Genomic DNA, 20,800 nt, shown 5'->3' on the forward strand with positions numbered 1-20,800 from the left:
CTGTTATATAAATACAGTTATATTTAAATAAACCTAAACCAACGTTAATTATTTGAAAATCCGGCTTGCTTGTGTTTTTTTTTTCAGTCACATATTACATACATATAAAATTTATTTTTTATTGATGTATTACACCGCATAATTACATTTCTGTGATCAATAAATGATAAATAAATAATTACAATTAATTTTTTTCTTAAAATGTGTTTTCCGCCGTGTCGTCCCGGCATAGAATGGGCCACCCCTTCTTTTCCCGTGGGTGTCATAAGAGTGGCTAAGGGAGAGCGAGGAATGAACAATAGCGTCCCTCTTAAAACATCTCAAAAGCCTAACTGCGGTTACCAATGCACCTGCCAATCGTGGCAACTACTGGCAAAACCCCCAAGGGGAGATTTATGATCAGCAGTGGACGGTTAAAGGCTGATATGCTGATGTAAGTGTTTTACCCAGCTATTGAAGAAAAGAAGGCAATGATTTTCAGGTGTCATGACAAGTGGGTCATGACTGTCAAAGAATGAAGTCAGAATAATTAACTCATAAGTCACTGACAACCATTTCTTGGACTGCGCATTTGAATTGACGAACTGTGTTGCCAGAAATAACACCGAGAAGTTACTTTGCAGGGCTAAACTGTATGTATGTAGTATGTTGGCCCAACGAACGAATAACATAGCAATTAGCAAGAGTAATGGCCACCAACGGAAAAATCGCAGGTGCGCGCAAGCTGCGCCCGCGCACCTTAAATTATACAAACCGATACTTTCTGTCTGTATGCGTTTTTTCCCTACATTAAAAGGGTTTATTGTATACAAACTCAAAGAGGCGTAAATATAATAATATTCATGTTTTTTTTTTCTTAATTGTCAAACCGGGTAATTGTGCGACCGCGAGGTAATATAATAGCAGGCGAAGACTAGTCCTACATTCAAGGATGTGTTATATGCTTAGATGTAATGCCCTAAAAGAGTCGATAAGTCTATATCATGGGTAAATGTAATTGAAGATTATGTTCCACAAAACCTATGGTATTTCAACAATTTGTAGGCTACGGTAACTACTTTTTAGCATCTGAGGGCCTACCATGAAATGTTTTCCGAAATTTCGGAGCCAAATGAAACAGAAATTTGATGTTAAAATTACATAATAAATGCCGTTTGGAAATATTAAAAATGTTAAAATATTGTTCCTTTGGCCTTTTATGATAGGATGTATGACGAACGAAATGTTAAACTCCATTTATTGGTCCGATTTTGGTATAAACAAAAACACGAAATTGAGTCCGAAATTTCGGAATTTCATTTCATGGTAGACCCGCTGGTTGATCATATGCTTGTATGCCACTTCAGTGGTATATAATTTTTTTTTTAATTTATAGTTTATAGGGGTGTCAGCTATTTGCTATTTTAAGTAGGTATCGTAAAAAAATATACCCTTGTGTATTCCAAGTTTCCTTCCTTCCTTGTGCATTACAGTTATTTCTGATTTCAAAATTAAACTACTAATCTAATTTTAATAAAATTTCTACGGAGCTAACCTGTAAGTATATCCTTTCAGACGAGAAAGAATTTTCCAAATCGGTCTAGAACCGACGAAGTTATGAAGTAACAAATAAAAACAGAATTAAGATCGTTGTTCTTTTTCTCTGGAAACCACTATGGTCAAGGGAGGTCCGTGACTACTACGTGGGCCGGTGCTGGCAGGGAGCCGGTCTAATTCCTTGCCATCAGATATGTTGAAGCGTAAAGCAATCATATATGGTAAAATAATGTCAAATATGTCCACTATGGTCAACTTTTGTTGAATAAGTCAGGATTAACCAACTAACCTGCTGTCATTCTCGCCTATCATCTCTCACTATCCCCGCCATCATATCCCGATAGCGCAGGCGCACCAATTAAAAAAAAACTATATTCTTTCTAAGCTTCTGTTGTTTTAAAATTCGTCCAACATGGACAGGCAAAGAGCATGGCCCATACAGCCTACTTCATAAGCTTCTTTTGTGGGGTAAACAAATTAATAAATTTTGAAGGACGGCCATATTGCCGGCCGTAAGGGCGCGTTCCGTGCACAGCAATTTGTCAGCGGGGGCGTTCCGGCTACTGTAATTGGCCGTGCACGTAAAAACCGATGTTTATTTTAACTTTGTTGCCCGCCCAAAACAATTAATCTGGCGTAATGATAGCCGCACAGGACAATGTTGCTATGTAAATTATCACCTGCAAATTGTAAATTTAATATTAATTTATTTAAAGCTTTTTTTCGTTTAGTTGTAATAAAAAAGCATATATTTTTTTTTTTATTAGCCGTTTTAAGTCTTTTATCTTATCTTTTGGCCTTATTGGCCTTATGGCCACCCCTTCCTTTCCTTCATTCCGTGGATGTCGTAAGAGATAACTAAGGGAGGGCGAGGAATGGGCAGCAGATTCCTCTTAAAACATCTCCAAAACCTAACTACGGTTGCCAATCCGCCTGCCAAGCGTGACAACTACTGGCAAAATCTTTTCAATGTTAAGCTGTCATAAGGAACATTGATTGATGGCTTTGCTTCTTGGCAAGTTTCATGATTCATTGTCAACGGGAAGTACCCTATAGGTTTTGATTCCCTTGCAAATATCAATATGTATGCTATAAACGGCCGTATCTTTTTTTTTATTGTTAGCAATGGGGACTAATCTCCCTATTACTAACATAACTAAAGATGTTATAAGAGAGACGCTGCTGCCCATCCCTTGCCCATCCTTAGTCACCTCTCACAACACCCACGGGAAAGGAAGGGGTGGCTTATTCTATGCCGGGACCACACGGGAGATATAATTATAGGACGATATAAATTTATATTTTGCTAATTAAAAGAAAGTTTATATATGCCTTTAAAGTTTTATATTCATATTGTTTTGTTTATTTAATTTTCGAACGTTCATTTAGGTACTTATAGGTATATATCCGTTTTTAAATTAGGTAGGTAGGTACTGCATATCTTAGGGCGACATCTAAGCGGCACAGACAGCAGTAAATTACCGCGAAACTGGAGCGCACCATCTCATTGTATGCAGATGTCGGACGTGCAGCCCCAGCCTCGCCCCACTCACCCGTCCAATTTGCATCAACTTTCGGACTGAGAAATTTGCAAATAACATGTGCCCATCTAATTATGGTCGGCATATAACGTATCAGATTGTAGATAGTGCCCTATTGAAAAAGAAACGCTCTCACATAGGTGGCGATGACATTTTTTTCTTAATCACAAGACCGAGACGTCTTGTACTGCTCTCCGTCGGTTATCCAATATTATTTTCAATAATAGAAACAATGGCAGTCAGACCCACCCATTGTTGAAACCACAATAGTGGCCTTCATTACTCAGTCGCTCGTTAACGTCCCGACCGCCGCAAAACACTAACTTTATCAGACTCCGACGTCGAATATCTGCTGATCTCAAACTATATCTTTTCGAAGACACAATCGCGGCCCGATTAAAATAAAACGAGCGGCGAATGACGCCAAAACGCACTATACCCAGATGCGTATCGACGCGCAAAAAAGTAAAATCAAATTTTCGAATCCCAATGATATGACGTTTCCCGCGTTCCTTTTTCGAAATGCCCGCGAATTGTCAACCATGCATGGCATAGACAACGAGCGCATTTGAATACGACCGATTTGAATATAAAGGTCGGCATTCACGTGTTGCCACCATACATCAAGCGAGAGGGCTTTAAGTCTTTCGAACGCTTTTCGGACACAAATAAGCGTCTTGATGTTCGACAGGATGCGCATAATGTGGTCTGATTTAGTCGCGTTGCTATTTATGATACGTATGTGTTGAAACCGCGCTCGCTGCGACAGCAGCTAAGTATTTCGCAGATGGGGTGCAAATGTTTTAATATCTTCTGGCCCACAACCTCGTTCCGTTGACGTTATGTAAATGACATCTTTAAGTGCCGCATTAAGATAATCATTTAAAATATTTATAGCGTGTAAACGTCGATATTAAAGCAGTAGACACCCACGTTCACGACAGAGTTTGTATCGTCCGACGCCATATTTCATTTGGCCACAATTACAACCATTAAACGGGGCGCAACTCTTTGATATAGGCTTTTTTATTTATTATAGCAAACTTATTAGGATACCCTGGCATTAATGATGACAGATGAGGCCAGGTATCTCGGCTTAATGCGTTTGTGTCGGTACCAAGCCGATCGGTTCCGATGTTGAGTGAAAAAAAGAGAGTTAGGTAAATTATTTCATATAGGGACATAAATGGTTTGTACCTCTGTAGGCGGCACAAACGGACACAAATTACTATATATATATACAAGTATTTGTGGTCTTTTTTAATAGTATCTACAAAAAAATCCCAATAATAATAAATAAAGATTCAAGAATTTTCTTAAGTACGTATACGTAAGTATATACCTAATTGAAGCCTTTACCCTGCCGCTTAGGAGAACATTGATGCCTAGAAAAGATCTTAGCCACAACAATATCTACTGTTCTGCCAGCAATAAAAACGTAAAACGGGGACCGCATATACTATCCTCAATCTATGGTTGAAAAGAATTATTATTTGCTTCATCTATACCTATATCAATGTAAAAAACTATAGACATATTTTTGAATTTATTATACTTTAACCACAAACCTCTAGCCAATAAAGTACAATAACTATAGACAACAAACGTTTAGGACACGCGTAATGTAAAATTTTTACCTATTTTATTGCCAAATTGCCAAAAAAAAATAAAACATAAACCTGAACAAGTCACAACATAAATTTGAACAAGTGCAAAATCGAACGCATCTGCGAATACGCCACGAAAGTCATACAACATGTAAAACACATGAGTAAACAATGCCATTAAATTAATGCCACAAATAGTTCCTAATATTGAACGTAAGTAGCTATGTAATCGCATAGGTACCTACATAATTATTGTTAACCCCGCACAAATGATTCCCATTTACCGTTCAAATTTAATTATCATCGCCTTATTTTTCGTCTAGTGACCCCTTCATTTCTAAGAAATCCGTTTGCATCGTGTAAACATAGCTCTACCCGTAGATAATTTATTTTCATTCTTTTCCCACTAATACAAAATTAGATAAAGACAAAACTCGATACGTGACCTTTTTCGTTCCACACCAAAACGTCTGTAGGAGTCATAGACAAATTAGCGCAGATCGAATCTATTTAGAATTTGAATAGCGAGCGCACCGAACGGAAACACGTTGTTTTTACCGGGTTTTAATTTAATTTGAATTGGGAATGTCGTCCGGCTCGGCACCCCGCCGCGTTTACAAATGGCGTCGATACATCAAGTCGATGATATCTCTTTCAATTTTTGAATGCGCCCATGGGCAGCGAATTAATAAATTGTGAATGTAGAATAAAATTAACCCCACAAGGTGAATTACCTACATAGTTGATGGCGGTAGAACTTACAAACAATGTGTTTACCTAATTTTAGTTTTAGATTATTTTTATATTAATTTTATTTTTGTTAGAGATTTCTATTCTCTTCTATTCATGTTCTATCCGTTTAAATTTGTTATAAATATTCCGTGTAAGTTTAAATTTCATACACATTCCTGGAGTAGAAAAATAGGAAACGATACCATAGGCCGTAGGCAAGTAGGCGTCTGTCTACCATACAGCCATGGGCATGAAGATATTGTACTATTAGTAAATAAATACATAATACGCCAATGAGATACTGTATATTTCAAGTAAGGCTAGACAAGGACAGCAATATAACATATTAAAATAGTTATTTAGTTCCGTATTATTTATACATATCTAACCTTACCCTATACTGGGACTAAAGGGATCTAACCGCCCCATTGCTAGCAATACAACCTATCAGGTCGACCACCACGCGTTTCCCTCTGGAAACCATTATCATTAATTCTAGTGAAATACGTAATGCAAACATGGGCTAACTGACCTTGTATTCATCCTCATCTATCATCCCTCACTGGTGCCCCGCCAGCGTATACCGATAGCGCAGGCGGGGTGACCATTTTATTATCACCCATTAATAACCCTATCTGAAAAACTGTAAGTCAAAAATCCGTGTGGTCCCGGCATAGAATAGGCCACCCCTTTCTTTCCCGTGGATGTCGCAAGGAGCGATTAAGAGAACTTTTAAACGGAAGGAAAAAAGGAGTGACCTATTCTATGCCAGGACCACACGGCAGTCAGCTTCACCTGTCATCCCTTAATAATGCCGCGCCTACATACAAAGCGAAGATTAAGCGGGAATACCATTCCATATTCAAATATTAAAAAAAAATAGAAGAAGACCAGATTGATAGCGGGAAAAAATAACAGTATAAGCTTATCATATTTTTTTATACAACTTAGAATGGCAAACAAGCTGACGGCCCACCTGATGGAAAGTGGTAACCGTCGCCTATAGACATGAGCAGTACCATGGACATAACAGAGTATACTGTTTCGTCCATGATACCACCCATGCGTTTCCATTCCTGTGGACTCAGGTGTTATTCCTCTGTACCCAGTAAATTCACGCCATGTTAATTTACGTAGTCTGTTATGTTACGTTAGATACTTAATCGTTTCTGCAATTGAGTGAGTTATTTATATAAAATTTCCACATCTTTACATGCATTCGTCAATATGCAACTGAAAGTTTTTTTTTTTTTATTTTGATGGTCGCTTTTACAATATTTACAGTGTCTATGGCAACACTAGCTGGCTCGGTAAACGTTGTTTTACCATATATATTATTTCTAGAACTATACATGAAAATATATCGCACTACAATTATTATATTCAATTGTCATTTTGCAACCCTATTGAAGCATATAAAAATTGCGATTAAACAACAGAGGTTGATCATAAAAGCGTGAAAATTTTTATTTGTATGTATTTTTCAATGCTAAATCATAACAAAATAAACGCAAAAAATTTTGTCAAAAAATAAAAAAATTTGAGGTAGGTCACGCTTATTATCGAGAGATATGAAAAATAGATGTTGGCCGATTCTCAGACCTACCCAATATGCACACAAAATTTCATAAAAATCTGTAAAGCCGTTTCGGAGGAGTTTGGTAACAAACACCGCGACACGAGAATTTTATATATTAGATTTATGGTCGACGTTCCACGTATTCGTATCGAGCGTTTCGCCTTATTGTTTCTTATACGAAAAGTCAAGAGTTAGTAATCTCTTCCGACGTGTGTTTTACCAGATTTTTTATGCAACTTAGAATAGCAAACAGGCTGACGGCCCACCTGATGGAAAGTGGTAACCGTTGCCAATAGGGTCTTTCTATAGACATGAGCAGTACCATGGACATAACAGAGTTTACTGTTTCGCACATGATACTTCCTATGCGTTCCAGATGATTTTAACTCTTTCTATAAAAGCCGTTTCACAATTTTAAATGTATCACAAAAGTAAGAATTCCTAAAGTATTGAGTGTGTGGTTCTCGTGTTACGTTAACTCTGAAGAATAATGGAGGTGAGCTGTTGAATATAGACATAAATTGGTTTTTTTATAAATCTAGTCATCACATATTAAGTTCATGTCCAAAAGCCTAAAGTTGCGATGTTTTGTAACTTAGATCAATTTAATTTTAGTTGCTAAATAATCAAGCATTGTCTTATGATGTGGTCTAATTTGTTCTCACTCTGCAATAATTATATCATTCAAAAACGTGTTGTGTTGTGTGTTCATCTATTCGCATTTGTTTCAGCTTTCTATAAACGAAGATACAGTGGATTATACATTATAAAATTATTATTATTCCAACACAAGTGAACTCGAGCGGCAAGATAATGTTGAAAAGCAAGAACCATTCTTCATTGAAGCGGGCTAACAACAGTATTGAGCATTTCTTTGAAAAGCCGAAGAAAAAAACGAAGGCAGTTCTCAGATCGTCGGTTGGTCAATCGAATCAGAATCAGAGTGGAACGTCTTAATCAATATATATATCCACATGTGTAGAAAACCAAGCGAGCCATCTAATCAAAATCAAAATATACGACATGAAAAAACTGAGTGTCCAGGTGGCCGAAATTCTGAGTGTCTAGTGTCTGAGTGTCTAGGTGTCCGAGTATCTGAGTGTCTTGTGTCTGAGTGTCTAGAGCAGTGATTCTCAACCACTGTGCCGCGGCACTTTTGTGTGCCGCCAAATTTTAAAAGTGTGCCGCCAAATTTTGCTAATATTTAAAATTTTTGTTATAAACTATTTATGCAGTGTGTTGTAGTAAGTAAATAATTTTTATCTTTTTCTTTGTGTGCCGCCAAATTTTGAAATCGTTAAATATGTGCCGCAACAAAAAAAAGGTTGAGAATCACTGGTCTAGAGACTGTGTCTGAGTGTCTAGTGTCTTAGAGTCTAGTATCTAAACATCTGGCGTCTGAGTGTCTAGTGCCTGAGTGTCTAGTGTCTGAGTGTCTAGTGTCTGAGTGTCTAGTGTCTAGTGTCTAGTGTCTAGTGTCTGTGTCTAGTGTCTAGTGTCTAGTGTCTGTCTAGTGTCTAGTGTCTAATGTCGAGTGTCGAGTGTCGAATGTCTAGTGTCTAGTGTCTAGTGTCAAGTGTCAAGTGTCAAGTGTCAAGTGTCTAGTGTCTAGTATCGGAGTGTCTAGTGTCTAGTGTCAACTGTCTAGTGTCAAGTGTCAAGTGTCAAGTGTCTAGTGTCTAGTGTCTAGTGTCTAGTGTCTGAGTATCTGAGTGTCTAGTGTCTGAGTGTCTAGTGTCTGAGTGTCTAGTGTCTTAGTGTCTAGTGTCTGAGTGTCTAGTGTCTGAGTGTCTAGTGAATAAGTGTCTAGTATCTGAGTGTCTGAGTGTCTTAGACACTCAGATACTCGCATTAAAAAGGTGCAAAATCTATAAAACAAAATAAATATAGAAGTTATCAAGGAGTCACTCGTAACATAACTATTCATCACTCAAAATTGCATGTAAAGTTGATAATTTTTTTTCTTTCTAAGCATTTCTATGGAGACATTCTATCCATATAATCTAAGGGTAAACGCCCAACATTGTTATCCGTCCATGAGTTTGGTAAACATAAAAATGTTGGTACTACTGTTTAAAATTACTGTTTTAAATGTTTTTCTATACTACTATGGTAGTAAACAAGCATACGGCCGCTCTGGTGGTACACGGGGTCACCGTAGCCTATGGGTGCCTGTAACACCAGAGATGTCATGCGCGCGTTGCTGTCCCTTTAAAAACATTAATACGTCTTTTTTGAAGAAACTCCATGCTGTAGTCTCTAGGGAAAGCCTAAAAATAATCAACAAACTCACTCTTGTACTCTTTTTTTTTATGCAACTTAGAATGACAAACAAGCTGACGGCCCACCTGATGGAAAGTGGTAACCGTCGCCTATAGACATGAGCAGTACCATGGACATAACAGAATGTACTGTTTCGCCCATGATACTCCCCATGCGTTGCCATTCCTGAGGACTCACGTGTGATTCCTCTGTACCTTTGTAAATTTACTGCCATATCCCACCCTTCAAAACGAAATACTGTCATGCAAATGCTTCACGGTAGATACACAAATGGGACAGAAGTGCCCAAGCAAACGACTTTTATACAAAGTCTCCCTCTGGTAAAAAGTCTCCCTCCGGTTTACTCTACTCATAATATTAATAAAAATACTTATATAATATAATCTATGTGGATTGTTGATTAATATTATTTATCGGAGTGGTAGTCCGCATTACTACCATTCCCTTCCCCCTGTAGTTACTGAAAGTAGGGTAACTTTTTCTTTAATTACAATTTTTTAAGAGATTTTACCGTTCTTAGGCTGACTTTAAATATGCTGGAAGAACCTGAAAGGTCCTGAGACACCTGTATCTAAGGGTATAGATACAACTCATGTAGTAGTATCTATACCCTCAGAAAGAGGCTATATTTAGCACAATAAATGACTGATATAGTAATGTTGGTGAATGGGAAAATCTTAGAATCAACCAACATAACATGTGTTGTTAAAATATGCGCCTGCAGAAATAGAATAGCAAATACGCGTCTCGTTATCAATGTCACATACTTATTTAAGGCGGTCCTTTGAGCGGTCCTCAGGTATATTATTAATCTATGATCGACAGTAGAAAAAAAGAATGCGAGTATTATTCTTAATCTATGAACATTTCAGCACTATATACCTAACAACTAAATCTATATTTTTTTTATTTTACAGTTATTATTTCGATATAAAAATACGAAGGTGTCGTCCGTTCAAATGGAGCGAGTGCGGAGGCAACGGCAATCGATTTTATACCATTGAAGAATGTTTCAATTACCACTATTTTATTTTCATAAACCTATGACTGAAGCTTTATTTTTATTTTATAATACTTAGAGAGAAAGAGATTTATAAATACATATTTTATTGAAATCACAACACACACAAAGGGCATTTAACTGCCATTAACGATGACGATAATAAAAAAAAAAATCTTTTAAGTTCTAAATTTTATTTTATTATTATTTTAAATTTATTGTTCTAAATTTGCTAAAGACTAATAATGATTTAACATCTAGGTTTTCAATATGAATTAAAAAAAATTGAAAATTAACCAAAACATAACATTTATATTGTGTTGGAAATATTTTGAAAAGCGTCTTCATATTTAATATTCTTAGCAATGACAAAGATTTTTTAATAAAATATTGTAAATAAGTAAAAAAATATATCTTTAGAAAAATCAATTAAAAATTTATTTGTTAAAAATAAATTTTAAATTGATTTAATGCTTTGTTATTATCTCTGTGGTTAAAACATAAATATGTTACATCTATGACTGATTCAAATTACATATCGTTACTATTGCCCTACATGACTCTTATTTGACATATCAATGACAGTAGATTACAGCTGTCTGAGGCTCTACAACTGTCAGTGTCAACGTCAAACCTAGGAGGATGTTCTCATAACACTTTTACTTTCTATTTACCAAATTTAATTATATTCAACAATCCCCACCACGAAAACCAGTTTTCACCATGGTATTTGTCTCCAACTGTTACTTCGTAGTGCGATCTCGACAGCACACGTCTTACATTAACTGTTTATTTATTAGACCACGGCAATGTTCGCGAGAGTGACCTTCTACCCCACGCTCCTGTACAATGTGGTGATGGAGAAGATCACCAGCAGGAGGTGGTACGATAGAATGGATGACACAGTAATCCTCGGCGCCCTACCTTTTCAGAGTATGACCAAACAGGTACAAAATTTTTAGGTTATAAACTTGATGTTAATTTGAACTTGAATTACTATTTTCGTGGTTCCTAATAATTATTTTTGATAATTATGACTTACAAGACATGCAAAAAATAGTTTTATATATAATTAGTAATTTCTCGCTATTTAAATCGCATGGTGTTCTAAGTTTAAAATGTACATCTTAAAAATCTTTATCCTTCAGTTTCTTTGGCAACTTGTTAATTTTTTTAACATAAGATTTATACCCGTAGTAGTAATTGAAGCATTTTTATTTTATATATTTCAAGATACTTGTATGAAAATCCTTAAATTGAATTTAATTTCTATACTTAATATTAGGTTATTTTTACATTTGTTTATTTGTTGTATCTTAAATTATTAGTTAAATGATTGTTTGTCATTGATATTCCCCAAATATTGATTGATTACATATTAAATTAGGATAATATAAAAATAACTTTATTTAATCATTTTTATTCAAATATAATTAATTATAAGCATTTTTTAATAGTCATTTTTGAATAATCAATAAGAAAGTCAAAAAACAAAAAACTCAAAACAAACAAGCTTGACCATCACAAACATATTAATTAAAACTTTACAATTAATAGATATTCTTTATTATTTCTACAAAATATCATGGGCTTAGATGAAAATTAATTAGCTGTGAAGTTCAGATTTTAACAAATTTTTAAGATCTATAGAAGAATCAGACAGCATCACAATATTGAAATGAGGATATTGTTTTTTAGTTTTATTATTTCTATTGTTACACTTTGACCAGACACAGTTTTATTCCTCTCCATCTAAAGGTAGTCTGTAGGAGATTGCTATTTATCGATAAGGCTGCCTATTGTTAACTCTTTACCTTGTTTCTTGTAATTTTTTTTATGTACACATTGTTACGTAACCAGATCATTCTGTGATGGAATTTTTTTTAATCTCATTCAATTTTGATAAAGTTTCAACTCCGGCTCGAAGGACCAAAACACTTTTGTAGTTTAAAAACATTAATAATTTTTTTTTATTAGGTATAGACAACAGGTTACATTAAAAACATTTATAGAAAAACAATAATATGAACTAAATAGAGACCCAGACAGGTGTACACGCAGCATGGTTTAAACAGTTGGCAAACAATGTTAAATTATTAATTATATATAAAAAGGATATGAATGTAGTAAATAACAATGAACAAGCAAATGCAAATAACAAAAATATAGAAAAGTATAGACATATCAAAGAAACTTGACAGCTATTTCCAAAATGTTTTTGAATATATTCAGACGGTTCTATTTGGTTGCTAAGACAACAAAAATCAACCATTATGGTACTAACTAGCTCTAGTTACAGATAATGTAATAATAAAAAACACCATTTAATGCCTTACAATTTTACAAACATACCAGAATTTTTCATCAAAATGTTTAAAATTAAACCTGTTTGTTTTTAGTTAAAAGAAGAAGAGAACATCAAGGGAGTTGTCTCAATGAATGAAACATATGAACTGAAGATCTTCTCCAACGATGCAGAGGTGAGTACTAATTAAATTGTAAACAAATAATTGTCCAGACCATAAGACAATTTGCTGATATCATTATAATAATAATAATATACTTAATTACTCACACTACAATTTGGTCCATTTTGTTGGTAACAGTTTTCTTACAAACTATTTTAATAAAAAAGAAAAGCAAATTAATTAAAGCATTTCATTTAGATGTGACCCAGCCGACTAGATCAGCGTCTGAATGAAATGCCCAATTATAGGCGAGTTATATTTATCGCCTATTACTTTTAGAATGCTGTTGGTACTTGTCCTAACCCTGTTTAGCAACGATGCGATTCTCTTTCTCCTTATAGCGTAGTGATCATCTACGCGAGATTGAGCAAGCATGCTAGAAGCGCTACAAAAGCGAAGTAGCCCCAACAGCGCTCTAAAACTATTATTGTACTGAATTTTTTGAAGTTTAGTATACTTTAAGATGTTTTTGTACCCCTTTTCAAATATAGTTTTGTTAATTGATTGATTAACAGCTCAAATTAGGTGCGATATCTGCGCAATATGTGTAAGTTATTCAAAATCATTAAACTCAGATGTTAGCATAGCTGGTTGGCCACACTTGGACAAACTAGATATATCATTCCATGTGCTTAAAGAAATGTTTACACATAATAAAATATCTTTTCACTAATGAAAGTGTAGTGTATTTTTCAATTTTGAGATCTGAAACTTCATTACATGTTATAAAATATCGGCTGAAAAGGATTTTATTACTTCGTTTCTTCTTTCTCAACCTATTTAGATAGTTCTTTTTTACTGCAACACTGGTTCCCGTATTATTCAGCGTGACTAATTCCTTTTTTAGTTTACCAATCAAAATATAAATTTTAATAATCCCACTCCCCGGACATTTCTCAGCCATGATTTTTTTTATATTCTCTAATGCGTAATTCTTATGTTCTTAATTTAAATTCATTTTAATTTTTAAATTATTATTTGTTTGGCTACATATTTATAAGGCAATTAAATTGCTACCAAGAATAAATCCATATGGCTTTGCTATTAAATTCCATCTCGCTGTTTAAACACAAATAAATTTAAGTTCTCTATCATTTTCCATCAGGTGGGCCGTCAGCTTGTTTGCCATTCTATGTTGCATAAAAAAAAAAGTTCATCGCAATAAATTTCATTTCATTTATGTTTCCGCGTTCTTATGAACTCACTAACCTTTTCTGTACCATCGTTTCCAAGAATTGTTTAAACTTCATCCGGAAGTCTTCTCCGAGGCTGTGTATGGTACGGCTTAAAACATAAAAGAACATGAACTTTAAAAACAATAATACCTATTACAAGTAAATACAAATGTGTTTTTATATTATGAACATATACAGAGTTAGATAGAGTGTTGGGAGGAACATTAGGTGTCTGGGAATCAGACCAGCTCCCCGATACACTGGCTTACTGTGTAGAAATGGATCACCCTTGGATTTTCTTACATTATCATCATTTCTGCGTTCACTGTCCACTGCTGAACATAAGCCTTTCCCATAAAGAGAGTTGACAATCGTAGTTAGGCTTTAGAGATATTTTAAAAGGGACGCTGCTGTCTATCCCTGTATCATTAACTTCCTTTAGTTGCCCGTCACGACACCCACATGAAAATAAAGGATAGCCTAATCTATGCCAGGAAGGGTGGGGGAAGGGATTGTTAGTAATGAGGTCTAATTGCCCTATTGCTAGCAATATACCCTCTTAGTTCGACCTCCACGCGGTTCCCCCTGGTTAATTCTTGTCGAATTCGTCATGGTGGGCCAACTGACCTGCAGTCATTCTCACCTATCATCTTCCACTGGTGCCTCGTCGGTGTATACCGATAGCGCGGGCGGGGTTACCATGCCATTTTCACCCATTAAACAAATCCACGCCGGGACCACACGTCAACGTTTTCCTTACATTATACATGTTTTTTTTTTTATCGTTGGTATTCTTTCCTGTATTGTTAGCATAACAAAAGTTTATTTCCGGCTATCGGTGCCATCGTTTACAGACGAACCGTGTTTCTAATGGCGTTTTATCTTGTAATCAATGTGTTTGTAGTCTATGGCCGGAAATACAATATCTATTATGTTACCCAACTCTATAGATAAGAGAAATGAAAGGGGAAAACACGTGAGGGCTCGCGTCTTGCGAAATAGGTACCATTGAAATGAATTTGTCAAGATCGATTGCATTTTAAATTGTCTACAAATAACACGGTTTGACTCGCGATCGGAACAAATATCTAGATGCTTTCGTAGTTTTTTTTTTTTTTTTAATGGACGATAATAGAATGGTATTTTTTTAATGCGTGATAATGGAATGGTAATCCCACCCGCGCTATAGGTATACACCGACGGGGCACCAGTGAAGGATGATGGGTGAGGATGAAGCAGATCAGTTAGCCCATCGTGATGAATTCGACAAGAATTGTTCATGATGGTTTCCAGAGGGAACCACGTGAAGGTCGACCTGATTAGTAAGATTGCTAGCAATGAGGCTGTTAGACCCCGTCGCTAGCAATCTTATCACTGGTGCTTCGGCAGCGTATACCGATAGAGCAGGCGGGGTTACCATTATATTTTCACCAATTTAAAAAAAAACGTAGTTAATTATTTGTTTATTCATCACGATGAATCTACAGACCTACTTTCATCCTCACCTATCATCTCTTACTGGATCCCCGCCAGCGTATATGGATAGAGTAGGCGGGGATTTTTTTTTTATTTGATGGGTGAAAATGGTATGGTAACCCCGCCTGCGTTAACGGGATACGCTGGCGGAGCACCAGTAAAGGGTGATAGATGAGAACGAAAACAGGCCAATTAGCCCATCATGATGAATTCATCAGGAATTAACCATAATAGTTTCCAGGAGGAACCGCGAGGAGGTCGACCTGGTTGGGTATATCGCTATCAATGGGATTCTCAGTATCCATTACTAACAACCCCCCCCCCCCCCCCCGAGTAGGCGGGGTTAACATTTTATTATCGTATATTACAAAAGAGACCCACTCGATTCCGCGCTTTACGTCACAGCGTCTCGCCTCACACTGTAAACAGCAGCTTGTCCTTGAAAAACACCTTTAAAAATATGAACATAAATTTTAAAAATAATTCATTATATGTTTGTAGAAATGGCGGGAACAGGGCGTGGAGTTCCTTCAGTTAGCGACCACAGACATCTTCGAATCCCCCGACCAGGAGAAACTGTTTGAAGGGGTCAAGTTCATCAACAGGTACGAATTTTTCCATATAGAGTTCTGCTGTTTCTGCCTACCTTAATGGGAGACAGACATGACGGATACGTATGTATGTATATGGCAAACTTGCTCATACGTTAATGACGCCCTTTCAAATATAACAAAATCCAAGTCAAAGCAGCAATGAAAGCGGGACAGTTGGCCTTTCATTAAGAACTCCACAAGAGTTAACCGCGATGGTTTCCAGAAGAAACCAATTGGAGGACGACCTGATGATGTACCCTACATTGCAATAGAGCTGTTGCACCTCATTACTAACAATCCCTTTCCCCCATTCTTATAACTTATGCCTTTCCTAATTCACAAGAAATGGCCGTTTTATCCCCAGGTTTCTGCCAACCACTAGCAAACTATCCGGCGTGCCTATGGAGGGCGAGCAAGTGAACAGCGGCACAGTATACGTGCACTGCAAGGCGGGCCGCACGCGCAGCGCCACGCTCGTCGGCTGCTACCTCATGATGGTCAGTTTATTCCCATTATGATTTATGCTTACATTATATAGAGCATCGGGCCTCAAAAATGGGTCAACTTTTTGTCAGCTAATTGTCAAACTAGCTGACTCGTTTTTTTATCAGTGTTCTATATACTTACGCATAAAATGTATCTTGACGTATCTATATGTAATTATTTAATAAATAAAATGAGTTTTAACGCATTTAAAAGGATGCAGAATTTATAAGACAAAATAAATATATAAGTTATAAAGGAATCACTCATAGCTATTTATCGTGCAGAATTGTATGAAAAAGTTAACTCGTTTTTCTCGAAGCATTTGTATGAAGACTCTCTATGTATATAATCTAAGGATTTGAGACTTCTCAAGTGGCAACCCATGTCCTTATAAGGTTTTATATTTTCTTTTTTGATGCGTGATAATGGAATGGTAACACCGCCTGCGCTAATGGTACACGATGGAAAGGCACCAGTGAGGGATGATAGGTGAGAATGAAAAGGTAGGTCAGTAAGCCCGTCGTAATGAATATACCTGGAATTCAGCACGATGGTTTCCAAGGGGACCACATGGAGGTCGACCTGATAGGGTATATTACCAGCAGTGGGACTGGTAGTATTACTAACAACCCCCTCCCCTCGCCCCCAATAATACCTTTAGGAATTTATTTATTTTGTGATACATAGGTAACAATGGATGGTAAAACAATATAAGTCCTCTATGATCAACCCCATGTATCAAGGTATACAAATTTACAATTACATAAGAAAAAAAAATATATTATATAAAAAGAAAACAAAGTAACAAATTACTCAAATAATAACCTCTGTGAACTAATTATTTGATTAAAAATTTATCTTTTTTTTTTTTTTTATACAACTTAGAATGGCAAACAAGCTGACGGCCCACCTGATGGAAAGTGGTAACCGTCGCCTATAGACATGAGCAGTACCATGGACATAACAGAGTATACTGTTTCGCCCATGTTACCCCCCATGCGTTGCCATTCCTGAGGATTCAGGTGTTATAACATAGAGTTATGTTATAAGTTAATTATTAAATATTACTGTTATATTATTATTCATGTACTTTTATTATTTACATATGTAGGTATATAGAGCTGTTTTTACTGTATTATATATTCAATTTTTTTTTACTGGGTATTATTTAGTTTATCTTTAATTGTACGGTTATTACCCTTATACATTCTACAGTTTTCTTTCAGCTTCTCAAAGGTTGACTGTAAGAGATCCCTTTATGGGATAATGAATGAATGAGTATACTTTATTTGCATTATACAATATAGGAAATAAACAAGACAATTTACAAACACAACGATACAATTGTATAAGTACAGTAAGGCGGTCTTATTGCTGAGAGCAATCTTTTCAAGACAACCTTAAGGTGAAGGACTAATTGTTGTACAAGTAGGTACTCCGCCGTTGTATATTAAATCATTTATCATTGTTTAATCTGATTTATGTACAATAAATATTTTACAATACAATACAATAGAGCACTGTTGACAGAGGAACGGCTGGTCCCCGCAAGAGGCGGTCGAGTACATGCGCAACCGTCGGCCGCACATCCTGCTCCACACCAAGCAGTGGGAGGCGCTGCGCATCTTCCACGAACACCACGTGCACACGTAACGATAGGTAGGTGGTACGTAGCTAGGCAATTACACATTCATTAAAAAAAAAAATTAAAAAGCAAACGTCTAGTAAATCTATTTTGGCTGTTACAATGTTTTGTCTCTGTTTTTGAGCGAAATTTCTATTTTTAATTCACGATTGGGGCTTAACGCGACGCGCTTATAGGTATTCAGTAGCTACATATCTGATTTGTATTGCTATTATTATTTTTAATATACAATCGATTTTTAAAAAAAAAGGAGCCTCTAAATTTGATTATTATTAAATAAACAACAAAATTTTTGTTGTTTGTTACCTCATCACTCCGTCAATTTTTTTTTTTTTTGTATTTGAAAGTACATGCTTACGATTGGATCCATAGAAATTTTATTAAAATAGGTTCAGTAGTTTAGTTTTTAAATAAAAAATAACTGGTTTTGTACAATTGAAAGTAAATTATTTTTGTGGAACACAAATCTTTTATATAAGCAATAGTAATTATGTGAAAGTGGCCGAGGAAACTGCGTAAACTGCCAAAATAAGACGTAGCAATCCACGTTGAAACGTTGGCAATTAAAATCATGTATTTAGGTATGACTAACCTATAATCAAGTCGCGTTGAGTCCCTATAGTGTATTTAAAATATTATAAATTATAAAACCCTTATAGTTAAAATAGGTTAGTATCTTATAGTTTATTAATAAAATGAAATTATTTATTTATTTATTTAAACTTTAATACACAGTAAAATTGTATGTACATTTGGCGCACTTAACACCGGACGGTGTTCTCTACCAGTCGACCATTGGGTGAACAGAGAAATAAGTAGGCGGTGCATTTTTGTATTGAACGAATATGAAAAATGTATGTGTATTTTATACGTTGGCTATTTTGTGAATATAGTAATAATAGATAATTGTATGTAATAATTAATTTTAATCAGTCAATTTTTTTTTGTACTCTGCATTTAGTAAACAATAATGATATGTTAAAGATTAATTTATAATTAAATTTTTAATATGTTTAACAATTTAATATATTGTTCTCCAACTGTACTGTGTTTTTTGATGAATTTTATAGATTTAATACATTTATATACTTGTATACTCCTTAACAAACAAACAAATCAAGTAAAATAGATGTCCTTGAGTTTGGAGCCTGGTGATCAGTAAGCCGGGTTATAACTCCTCAGGAATGGCAACGCATGGGGGGGTATCATGGGCGAAACAGTATACTCTGTTATGTCCGTCAGCTTGTTTGCCATTCTAAGTTGTATAAAAAAATCCTAGTACTGACACCAGTCTCTCACAAAGATTGATTTAAATTGTAACCTATGTGGCTGTAAGTTTTGTTATTTTGTAAGAGAAATAAATATATATTTACATTCACATAGATTTAGGTAACGACTTGATAGAATTTGCCTCGATAACATTCTACAAAATAATATTTAAAATTACACGTAGATTTTATTTTGAATTAATTTGGGACCAGCAAATGAATAGACATTAACGATTGCAAAAATAATCATTAAAATCAATTCGAAATTAGCCTACTGGAGTAGCGTACAATAGAGAAATACAGACGAATTCAGAATCTCACTCTCTTTTTTAAATAGCTTTATAATATTCTGTATTTTGTATCAGTATTTTTTCCTAGAGACTACAGTATGGGGTTCTTCAAAAGAATATGTTAAGGTTTCTTCAAGGTCGACAACGTGCACGTGACACCCCATTTTTTGTTTTGTTTAACTTGTGGAAAATCTTCAGCAAGACCGTCCCATCTGCCGGAGGGAGGGCAGCTGGGGTGTGTGGGATTCGTACCCACTAAAAACCACACGATTTACCTCGAGGCGCTTATGTTGGATCCCGGGTTCCCGTTTGTACGACTACCGAGTATCCAACGCGACGGCCCGCCCTGTAAGTGGTGTAGGGCAGGCCTCTCTTAGTTAGGGCGGGGAATGTCCTTCCCACCCTACCATCACAGGAGGGCACGGATACGTGCGCACACTTCCTAGAGTCATATGTAGGGTGTGCATCAACACGTGACACCCCTAGTGTTGCAGGCGACTATACCAAAAAAGATATTATGTATATACAGGGTAATAAAAAATAATAGTATATGATTAATTCTTTTTTTTTTGCTTATTTATTTGAGACAGAGATAATATACTTGAGTGATAGTGGTTCCTCTAAGTACAGACAGCAATATTAATTTTATATTGCTGAATATTCCATATAGTGAAAGCAACAACCCATTTAAGTCTTCCAAAGTTTTAATTTTACGTCTCATTTTGTAGGTAGTTAGTTAATAAATTTGTAAGTTAATCAAATTTAACACGTTTACGCCGGGGCCGACTTTAATGTTTTTGCTGCAAGGCGGCGCTCTGATTGATGCTACGCTTCATGATCGAATACGTACCACCGGTGGTACGCGCCGCCAGAAAAGACAGTCTAGCGCGGACCACCGGTGGCCCGCGCCGGCGTGAATGTGTTAATACATATTTATGTAATAAATATGTTAATGTTAAATATAAATAATTTTAAAAATCGTTATTTTATTGTTTTATTCTGTATTTCCTATTTTTTTTTTAATTTACACTGTCCAGAGTTGCTGCCTATTAACCCTTCTTTGCATAACGGTGGAAATTTCCATCATAACATTAAATGCCCAAAAATTATATAAAAGAACA

At 35.7% G+C, this 20,800-nt stretch overlaps 1 protein-coding gene across 1 annotated transcript; it reads left to right on the forward strand.

Annotated features, from left to right (window-relative positions):
• Positions 1 to 10,852: 10,852 nt before the first annotated feature.
• On the forward strand, positions 10,853 to 20,663 carry LOC113519853 (phosphatidylglycerophosphatase and protein-tyrosine phosphatase 1). The gene is made up of 6 exons (XM_052900496.1): positions 10,853 to 11,004; positions 11,079 to 11,225; positions 12,678 to 12,758; positions 15,899 to 16,002; positions 16,355 to 16,487; positions 18,007 to 20,663. Exons 1-6 carry the CDS (start codon positions 11,002 to 11,004, stop codon positions 18,127 to 18,129), a joined length of 591 nt encoding a protein of 196 aa, XP_052756456.1. The 5' UTR covers positions 10,853 to 11,001; the 3' UTR covers positions 18,130 to 20,663.
• The last annotated feature ends 137 nt before the right edge of the window (positions 20,664 to 20,800 follow it).

This window comes from Galleria mellonella, unplaced genomic scaffold (genome assembly GCF_026898425.1).
Source record: "Galleria mellonella isolate WM207_F2 unplaced genomic scaffold, CSIRO_AGI_GalMel_v1 utg65, whole genome shotgun sequence".
Taxonomy (NCBI): Eukaryota; Metazoa; Arthropoda; class Insecta; order Lepidoptera; family Pyralidae; genus Galleria; species Galleria mellonella.